At 36.3% G+C, this 10966-nt stretch overlaps 1 protein-coding gene across 2 annotated transcripts; it reads left to right on the forward strand.

The window, feature by feature from the left end:
* Nucleotides 1-3338: 3338 nt before the first annotated feature.
* On the forward strand, nt 3339-10455 carry LOC133877030 (uncharacterized). 2 transcript variants are annotated; one of them, XM_062315261.1, is made up of 5 exons: nt 3339-3643; nt 3784-3854; nt 5533-6146; nt 8136-8311; nt 9547-10455. In XM_062315261.1, the coding sequence occupies exons 2-5, from the start codon at nt 3827-3829 to the stop codon at nt 10028-10030; spliced, it is 1302 nt and encodes a 433-aa protein (XP_062171245.1). In that variant the 5' UTR covers nt 3339-3643; nt 3784-3826; the 3' UTR covers nt 10031-10455. The 2 variants fall into 2 exon arrangements, with proteins under 2 accessions (XP_062171245.1, XP_062171244.1); XM_062315260.1 differs by having other exon boundaries at nt 3340-3643; nt 3776-3854.
* Nucleotides 10456-10966: the final 511 nt, after the last annotated feature.

The raw sequence follows: 10966 nt of genomic DNA on the forward strand, positions 1-10966 counted from the left end.
ATATATATATATATATATATATATATATATATATATATATATATTTGCCTATAATGAGATTTTTAATTTCATTAACAAAGGAGAAGAAGAATTCAAAAGAATAAGTGATAAATGATATAGGTATGTTATTCCAAAGATTCATTTTCTTTTCTTTTCTATGAACATTCGAGTGACATATATACCCAAAGCAATTGAACCTCCAATAATTACTACCAAGCAAAACATTTTTAAAAAACAAAAACGCAGCACACATTTTTTTAAAAAAAATTACTACTAATTTTTTATTTTATTATATATATATATAGGGAAAACTTCAATTTACCCCCATGAAGTTGTCACCGATTTGCAATTCTATCACCAATGTTTCAATTTTGTTAATTGCACCCCATTAAGTTTCAAAAATTTTCAATTTAGGGATTCCGTCCAATTGATCTGTTTGAAGAAACGGAAGTAGAAACATGTGCGCGGCACATGCAATTTTTTGTCCCAATTTGACAAAAAAGCCCTCATTCGTAATGAAAACTCCACGTCGTCTCCATCTTCTTGGTCCATCATCTCCACGTCGTCTCCAACTTTCTCGCACCTAGTGCTCCAACAAAGCTCGACGTTGGAGCCGAGACCACTGCCATCCCAGCCCTTAGTGCTTGCCGCACTGCTCGTCGTCCTCGTTGCACTTTTCCTCATGGGCTTTCTTGTCCGAACACCGACAGCGTGGTTGTGGGTAAATTTTATAAAGTCAAACCACGTCGTCGTCTCTCAGTGCAATCACTCGGCTCGCTTCCTTGCTCTACAAGCTGCAGTATTCGTTAGAAAAAAAGAAAAAGAAAAGTAAATGCTACTGCCGTATGCTGCTTCCACTTTGACTGTCACTGACAAAAGCACCAACTTTATTAAGCTTGCAATATTAGCATTTGAAGACAGGCTCCTCTGTTCACCTCTTCTAAAACAGAGGTGAACAGAGCTTCCCTTCTATATAAATTAAGCATCTCTCACTCGCCTCTTTCCATATATATCTCTCAGACAAGCATCTCTAGCTAGTCAACGTCTCTCTCTCTCTCTCTCTCGAGCTCGTACAATAGCAAAAATGGAGATTGTTCCTTCTGCATATTATGAAAACTTGAAGAGGTACTGGAGGAGGAGAAGATACCAACGGCTAAGTGGTGCAAATAGCAATAGAAGGAAGCTCAAGATTGCAAGGCTTGGGGGTGGGAGTAGTACGGCTCATCGCCGGCTATGGAGGACGAGTAGAACCCGGAAGCTGATCAGGTTTAACATTAATATTGTTTCGCCAATTAAGCTCTTGGCAAAGTTCCACGATGCATATGTTGACATGATGATTCGCTTGGCCAGCAACGTTGGGAACCCAAACAACGTTGATTTGTTCGGAGGAAAGAGGGTTCCTCAAGGCCGACAGATTTCCATGGTTTCTTCATGTGGTCAGGAAGTTGACGCCAAGTTGGTTTTGGAAATCTATAAGAGGATAACGTCTACTCAGCTCGCGAAATAGCTGCCTTTTAATGCAACCTCAGACGCACTGTACTGCATGTGTATAAGCACGGTTGGCCGGGTCTTCAAGGCAGAGATTGCGGAATGAATGGCTGGCCGAGCTTCACTCATCATCACCGAGAGTTGAGTAACAATCGGAGTGTTTGCGTCAACTAGGCAAAAAATGTCAACCGGTGGGATCAGTTGGACGATGTCGAAAAGTTTCGGGCTCATGGAGGACTGGATAACATCAGACTCTGCCGACGACATGGGAGAAGTGACGGCGAAGATTGTGAGGGTAAAGTTATGGTTGGGCACGAGGCGTTTGCCGAGCTCCATGATGGGGATGAGGTGGTCCATCCCTCCAAAATGATCTAATCCTCCAGAACATTTTGATCAAAAGGCGTCAATGGTGTTTTCGGATGGGTTTCGATGTGGGTCCGCGAGATCTTGATCATCCCGAAAGCCCGTTCTTTCGCTTGGCGTTCGAAGCTTAGAGGAGTATCCCCGAAGCTACACATGTTGAATGGGCCGGAGGCGAGAGAGTACGTGAAGTTCATGAAGAATGGGCTCCACGTGGCCTTCCAGTGCTTCAAACACAGCGTTTTGGAAAGAAATAGGGGCATTTTTGGTAAGTTAGAACTAAAAAACGTACGTGCATGGCACGTGGGCCGACTTTCGTTATTTCAGACGGATTAATTGGACGGAATCCTTAAATTGAAAATTTTTAAAACTTAATGGGGTGCAATTAACAAAATTGAAACATTGGTGGTAGAATTGCAAATTGGTGACAACTTCATGGGGGTAAATTGAAGTTTTCCCATATATATATATATATATATATATATATATATATATATATATATATATAAAAGGAAGCTATGACAAGACCACCATCAACAGTGGAGAGGAATGACCGCTTAGCCACCTCTATCAAACAAGAATAGTCACATGGCAATCTTAACAAGTGAGAGGTGATCATCCGACCACTCCTCTCTTTCGTCGAGTATGGTTACATGTTCATCATTTTTTTTTTTAAGAAAAAAAAATAAATTATAAGCAACAAGTCAACATCTGATTGTGTTTTTGCAAAATTAAAATTTAAAACACTTTTTTGGTTAAAAAAAAAAACTTAAGTAAATCCAAAAAAAAAAAAAAAAACATTTTCTTAAATATAAATCCCACTAGAAGTATTTCTCAACTTTATATCAAATCAAAAACTTTTCCAAATTATGGTTTATTTTTTTGCCGCCAGCTGGAGTGATTAAAATAAACTAAGCTGCAACACTAGATAAAATGAGCAAGAAGATGAGTATAAGGGTTATAGCCATAAATTACGAGGGGAATGTATTAGCAACTATGTGTACCATAATGTCTTTTATTATTAATCCAATAGTAACGGAAGCGATGGCAGCATGAAAGGTAATAGAATTCTATAGATATTTGGAGAACTAATGAGTAATTATATAAGGAAAAATTGTGCTGATTTGAGGCAAGAAGGTTCTTATTGGAATCGATATAGCCAAATGATTGAAAATACTAAAACTATATTGAATGGTTCCCGATCATAATTTACATGGCATATCAGAAGGAAGTTAAAGAAGCAGTCCACTGTTTAGCAGAAGTAGTTTTTCACCAATCTTTAGATGAATGATAGTTCTATTTTTATTCGAGATTATCTTTTTGAGTTAACGAAAGTTTGAAATTTTTATTTATTTATATATATATATTTAAAAAATTCCAAATAAAAAAGTTAACACACATAACCCATTTTTTTTTTTTTTTTAATTTTTTTTTGTTTCTCTATTCTTTTGAAAGACCCAATATTGAGATTAGCATATCCCCAGTGATTGAAAACCCCAGCCAACACAATCACTACCCGCCGCGGGTGCACTTTTCCTTGAACGGACGACTGCGAGTAAAACAAAAGAGCACTCGTTCTAGACTTACCTTATCTGCTAAATTCGGAGAATCAAATACGGCACTGCCGTGGGGTCTACTCTTTCCGTCCTTAATTATACCTTTCTTCGGATTTGGTCTCTTCCTGTTCCTGATTATAAAAGCCCTCGTAAACGAAACTACGGCATAACTGCTCGCATGAACAAGAACAATCCTTGTTACTTGTCCTTCTTCTTCTTCTGCTTCTTATTCTCAGCATGTAAGCAAAACACATGAACTTTACAAAAAGTACTCATTTCTCTTGCATTGTGAATATTGCTTCTTTCTGTTGTCATTATATCCGTGTTGAAGTTTTCTTGTTTTCGTTTTTTGATGGGTTGGTTTTACTTAGGTGTAAAGTGTTGGAAGAGAGATCCCATTTTACCTGATTACTGCTTCGTACATGATCACGATGGCCCTTGAACAGAAGGGTATGCATCTTTGTGTGTTTTATTCAGCCAGTTTCATATTTTGTGTCTTGTTTCTGTTTCTCTCTCTGCCTGGGGTTATGCTTTGTGATATATTGTTATTGGGGTCTAAAAGGTTGATCATTTCATATAACTTTGATATTTAGTTTCTATATTGTGATAGGAGAAGTGGGTATTGGATTTTATTGTTTTATATTTGTTGTTAAACTCTTGGTATCATCTGGTCAGGCATTGTGGGCCCAAGTGGAGTTTTTTCGTGTTGTGTAGTTTAAGAAAACTAGTGGGTTGTACTCAACTTGAGTTGCAATGCTGCAATTACAAAACAATGGAGCATTGGTGAAGAAAATTAGAAAGGTTTGATTTTAAAGACGGTATATTATGATTTAGCTCCAGCTAAACAGAAAGTCCAACATTGGAAGGAAGTTGAAATTTTCATGTTAATGAAATTAGTTCTCTTGTTCATAAAAAAAAAAAAAAAAAAAAAAAAAAAAAAAAAAAAAAAAGAAGAAGAAGAAGAAGAAGAAGAAAGAAGAAGAAGAAGAAGAAGAAAAAGAAAAAGAAAAAAAAGAAATTAGTTCCCTTGTTTCTCTTTCGAAAATTACACTTCGGTTTGAAGTGTGAGGTCCAATGATGTTATGCAGTACATAAGACTTGGTTTTCTGATTAGCATTATATTTCACAAGGATAAACAGTTTTTTTTGTGGGTAGATTTTGATGTTCTATTACAGTTTTGCGATTTCTTTCTATCGTTTTTTTCATGTTTTAGGGTGCTCTATGAGTTTGGTTAGTTTGGGTATGGATCCATGGAGTTGTAACTATAGATGGTGTAAAAGTATGTAATTAGAATTGCTATTGTTTGGATAATCCTTTTTAATATAGGATTTGAAAAAATGGTTGACCAAGACTGATTTATGGGACTGGAATTTAGTCAGCCATGGCTTGAGGAAGGATCAAGAGAGGCCCTAATTCAATCTTTCATTGTGGCATGAGTCAACTATCATTACATGTAGTATAACTACCGATGTGTTTTCTCATGGATACGAGTGACAGTGGAAATAAATCAACAAGTGCATCCCTTTCTCTTGCTAAGGTCAAATACAACATAAATTAAGAGGAGTTTAGATCCTATAGGCCAATTTAGTAATTGGGCATTCTTGAGCATTCCTTCCTTTCTATGCAAATTACTGCGGCGAGGTCCACGCACTAGCTGACAATTATTTGGAAGCCAATTTTTGATATCTTAATAAGAAAAAATGTATTTTTGCTTGTAATTTCTTTGGAAGTAGTTGGGGATTCTAATGAAGGGGAACTAAAAGTAAAGGCTTTAATAGGATTGAATTTGCTGGTGTGACAGCCCAAAAAGTTAGTCCCATATTGTATGGGTAAGTTACTCCGACGTAGTGGAAGTGATAGGAAAATAAAAGAAGTTTGACAACTTTGATTCTAGAAACTTGCTTGATCTTTTGTAAATTTTTTCCCTACCACACCATTTATTCATTTACCATATTTTTCAATACTCACATTAAAGTATATCAAGATTGGAGTTTTGTTTGTGAAAAAATAAAGCTGACTAGTGTTATACACCTGCTCTTAGATTATCTTAATTTAAATATTATTGACACTTTCATTTATTTAATGTCTCATTGAGGTGTTATTTGATTAATTGTACCTTTTGTGGCAGAAACAATGCAAAAGTACTCTGAGGCATACATGAGATGCCTCAAGAGCAAGGTATTCCATCAGAATCTGCAATATAGCAGGAATTCTGTGGGAAATTTCCCTGATTCTAAAGATGAAGTTAGTAGCTACTCAGGAGGTCGTTTGGTGGAACCTGACAACTCATTCAGCAGCCCCTCGTTTGTGCCTCCAAATGAAGGTTATTATAGACCAATGCACCAACAAGATTTTTATGTTTGGTCTGCTTTTCATCCCAACATTCAAAAAGCAGAGCAGAACCAGTTTCATGCACTTGAAAGCTGTTTTTATCCCATGAAGTATGAGCACAATTTTCCTATGGATGATGGATTTGGATCTGTGCCCTTCAGGATGTCATCACAAAGTTACCAACCGGATTTTCAATTTCAAGAGTTCCAATATTTTGTGGTAATTGACTTTGAGGCAACCTGCGACAAGGAGAAGAAGCCTCACCCTCAAGAGATTATTGAGTTTCCATCTGTATTAGTAAACAGTATGACTGGCCAAGTGGAAGATTGTTTTCAAATTTATGTGCGGCCCACATACAATCAACTTCTAAGTGATTTCTGCAGGGAGCTTACTGGCATCCAGCAAACCCAGGTATGCTTAGATTTAATCGCATGAGCTTTCTTCCTATTTCTTTGTTGTCTCAATCAAAGGAAACCTGCTTCACTTGCTGAAAACAAATCCTAAAAGGAACGTTAATTTGTAAGATACCTTTAGAAAAAGAAGGGTTCAGGCCTAACTGATGGTTATCTTCTCCAGCCTAGCCTGCAAACCCTACACCTCATCTTTCACTACACTTTAGAGGCCAAAGCAAGTTCTTATCCTTTGAAAAAAAATAATATGATCAATAGAATGTGCGGCAGTGTGTTTCAAGCACAAGTAGTTGAAAAGCTTGAAGATTTTATTGAAGTTTCAAATGCTAAAATTGATGATTTAGAATCTCAGCTGTGATTCATTCGTTATTCACTTATATTGGATGGTGCATATCTCTCTTATTATTCAATCAAAATCATTAAGGAAGAAGCGCAGGCATTAAAATTCCCAAAGTTTTGGATGGAAGATGTCCAAAATAGAAACATTTTTGTTGCTGAAGTTGGTGATGCATTGTTTAACATTACCACCATGTAAAGCAAAAAGAAAAAAAGAACAATATTGTGGAGGTCCCTGGGGTTTAACCTTTTATCAAATCACTCTCTAAAGTTTAAATTTTATTAAATAATTCATTGAGGTATGCTCCGTTATCAAATAGCCACCTTCGTACACTTGCCTTTAGGTTTTTTAATCGTGAACAAAGACATGTAAGCTCATGGCCATGTTATAACTAGTAATTTATTTACATGTACATATCATTGAGTTAGCACCAATTAACTTTGCCACATCACCAGAAAAAAGAAAAAAGAAAAAAAGAAAAGTAAGATAAAAAAAAATGAAAAGGAAAGAAAAAAAAGAAGATGTGGTTGGGGGTAGCCAAACCACCCCCAACTTGGCTTTAGGGCACTGGGGTGGTTAGGCCACCCCCAAACACCTTCCCCTCCCCCCCCTTTCCTTTCCATTTTGTTTTTCTATTGGCTTTCTTTTTTTGTTTTTCTGATATGTCATTTTTTAAATGATGCGACGAAGTTAACTGGTGCTAACTCAATGATATGTACATGTTTCGATAAATTATTGTCTATGGCGTGACTATTTGCCTATGTGTAATTGTTCACCATTAAAAAACCTAATGGCAAATATACAGATGAAGCCATTTTATAACGGAGCATACCTCAATGAATGATTTAATAAAATTTAAACCTTAGGGAATGAGTTGATAAAATGTTAACTCTAGAGACATCGACAATATTTTTCCAAAAAAATTATGTCAAGAACATGAAAAAGGCTTGAAAATTCTCCAAATTTCTTGGTACGGGACTTGGAAGATTGCAATTCATGTGAAACTTGAGGTCAAGTTTTCTTTTATGGCAAGAATAGTGTGTCATGCTATATCATTTTTGTCCTTTATCCCATGCAATTAAAATGCGAGTTTCATAATTGTAACAAGAGTTAGAACTAGGGTCTTAAGGGGTTATTTTTATTTAAAATCTTTTTGATTGATAAGATTTGAACCTAAGACGGACCTTCGGCCCACCTCACCCTCTCAGGTACTTGGTGCTTTTTTTTTTTTTTTTTTAGTCTTTCCATGGTGCAGGTCATGTTTCTTTAGTTTAGGAATAAGTTGTTACAGGGCTCACTAGTGCTGTATATATATTATATATTATGGACTGAAATTCACGTATGGCTTTTAATACGACTGTTTATTACTTATAAAAAAAATTCACATCTGGCTGGGGCTTGATTGGTTAAGTGAGATTTCAAGCTCCATCACTAGGCAAATGAAACAAGCATAGGCTAGTTTTGATAGAATTTAGGAGGTGTTGGAAGATAAGTACTAGTAGAATGTGTTTGTTGCTATTTTTCACTTCTCTCTCTCTCTCTCTCTCTCTCTCTCTCTCTCTCTCTCTCTCTCTCTCTTTCCCACACACACACACTCACTTCTGACTATAGACGTGAAGCTTGTCAATTTTCTCACTGATATGGTGTTTGCAGGTGGACAAAGGTGTTCTTCTTAGTGAAGCTTTACTTATGCATGATAAGTGGCTTGAAGAGAAAGGGATTAAAAATACCAAATTTGCCGTGGTGACATGGTCAAATTGGGATTGTCGGGTAATGTTGGAATCTGAGTGTCGACTTAAGAGGATCCATAAGCCACCATATTTTAACAGGTAGCTCATTTACAAGTTTTGGAAGATTAATCCACAACCTTTTCTTTCGTATAGTTTTGGCTTCTCATAGTAATAACTCACTACGTCGTGGGTATAGGAGCATTATTTAAAACAAGTTGATGGTGATATGGAATCTCTCCTAATAACTAAATGTTAACTTGATAGAATTGTTGATATCCTGAACTTTCTTGTCTTTCTTAAGCGTTAAAGAAGATGCAGTGACTTAAATATTTTAAAAACCAGTGAACTCATTTCATTGTGGGAAATACAATTTTTATGGTTCAATTTCATGGGATGTTAAAATGTTCACCGCGAAAATGTTTTTGTCTTGATTGTATTGTTATCTGAAATAATCTCTTCAGTACTTTTGTAGGGGACAAGAAAATTGATGACAGAGAATACTACAACTTTTTACTCTTATGCTTTATTGATAGGAGAAATCATGTTTCTTAGAATCTTATCTTTACAGGAACACAACATAGTTGAAAAAAAAAAAATCTTTAAAATATACTTCTAAACTCTTGTTGTACTATTGTACTGCCTTCACTCCATTTTTAGTGTCTTAATCTGAAATGGCATGATATGGAGAAGGAAGAATATATTATGTTCACAGAAGCGCCCAAGGGTGGCACTAGATTTAATGATTTCCTTTATTAGTTTTCTGAAATAGTAAGGGAGTGGGAAGAGAATCCTAAACAGAAAGCAAGTCACTCAATATGGGACGGAGGAAGTATAAAGGAAGCAGTTTCATGTTGTACCCCCAAGGATTCTATTTTCCTTTTTGTTTTGACCGTTAAAATATAGGTATTATAGTAAAATAGTGAGGAAGGAGCGCAAAACCCACCCTCTATGGCATACTTATCTGAATGGCCATTCCAAGAAGAGTAATGTCATTTAGTAGACTATTATACGGTTGACATACAAATGGGATGACATGACAATGAAAATCAGCCCTTGGTTTTTTTTTTTGTTTTTTGGAAGTGCTAATCCAAAGGCTAATTTTTTACTGTCACATCATCAAGTTGTATTACAGTTGTATAACAGTCTACTAAATGACATTACTCTTCTTGGAATATGACAAATTTGATGTCTCACCCTTGTTTATCTCTCATGCTGTGTTTTTTACTGATTTACATAATCATGAAATTATGATATCCTGCATCAAATTCTTAGATATGTACAATTCCACCTTGACAGCTGAGGGTTTAATATTTCCTTGTTTGCATTATTGCTAGATGGATCAACCTCAAGGTCCCATTTCAAGAGGTATTTGGAGTCAAATGCAACCTAAAAGCAGCAGTCCAGCTGGCTGGCCTAGTGTGGGAAGGCCGTGCTCATTGTGGCCTAGATGATGCTAAAAACACTGCGCATCTGCTCACCCGTCTAATGCACTGTGGATTTAGGTTTACAATAACCGACTCACTGACCTGTCAGTCTGCGAATTGCTCCTTGGCAATGCAGCAGGTCCCGGATCGTCGATCTGGCTTTTCCCAGCAATCGTCTGGGGTTAAGCAACCGACACTGCCTTTAATCCAGTTCCACCCAATCCAGGTTGATCCCAGTAAAGGGCAAGGCATGTTGTGCTATTGTGGGGTGAAAAGTAGCAAACAAATGCTTTGGAAACCAGGACCAAAGCCTGGGAGCTGCTTCTTTGGGTGCGGTAATTGGACTGCCACTAGAGGGGCCCAATGTTCTTATTTCGTATGGGCTACTGCCTGACTCAGAAGGCAAAAGGTTGCTGCACAAAAAGAAACAGAAAGAAAATAATAAACTAGAAAGGAGAGGAAGGTAGAGATAGTCTCCTGTAGAAAGCTAATTAGGCTCGACTGCTTCAAGAGGTAGCTGCTTCTTTCAGTACATATTACAAGCCTTCAAAGGTGTCTCTGCTCAGTGCTTCTTAAGAAGTCTGGTATGAAAGACAGCTCTAACTTGTAAAGTTGACTTAAAAAGAAGTGGGGAGTAATCGCCTAGAAATGTGCTTGTAGGAGAATGAGAATGTTTTAACCATGCTGGGACATGGGGTTAGATTTATCTAAAATAATGAGATAATTACCACTTGATTTATGTTTTTGAATGGGAATAACCAGTTGCTTATTGTGTTCTCCTTTTCTTGCTCAGTTTTTGAGTCTGTGTTGCAATTCCAATGTTAGATCTTTATTTCGTTTATATTCTTATGGGAAATCTACATTTAAGCCCTCAAATTACTAGTTGTTTTTGAAGTAACTCCTAAATTACCAACTCTCGCACTTTGGCCTTTAAGGGTGATTTCGGCCACCCCATTTTGCTCCCGAGCCACCCCCAAACAGGCCTTTGGAACCACTCCGGCCAAAATGAAGATGGCCAGCCACCCCAAAATATATATATATATATATATATATATATATATATATATATATATATATATATATATATATATATATATATATATATATATATATATATATATATATATTTATTAGTTTGTTTTTCATTGACTTTTTTAAATTGTTTTAATTTTTGTTATTTTTTAATTAAAAATATGACACAAGGGTATTATAGAAATATTTTGACAAATAAGGTTTTTTGGCACTAAAACATTAATCTATCAAATTATCAACTTTATGTAAAATTTGCAGCACCGCAAGTAATTCTCTAATTTGTATCAATAGCCTATAA

Source organism: Alnus glutinosa, chromosome 9, assembly GCF_958979055.1.
Source record: "Alnus glutinosa chromosome 9, dhAlnGlut1.1, whole genome shotgun sequence".
NCBI lineage: Eukaryota > Viridiplantae > Streptophyta > Magnoliopsida > Fagales > Betulaceae > Alnus > Alnus glutinosa.

Coding starts and splice junctions, on each gene's coding strand:
- LOC133877030 (XM_062315261.1), top strand. CDS start 3,827: ATGATCACGATGGCCCTTGAACAGAAGG. Junction 6,147..8,135: donor CTGGCATCCAGCAAACCCAG/GTATGCTTAGAT, acceptor TGGTGTTTGCAG/GTGGACAAAGGTGTTCTTCT. Junction 8,312..9,546: donor AAGCCACCATATTTTAACAG/GTAGCTCATTTA, acceptor CATTATTGCTAG/ATGGATCAACCTCAAGGTCC.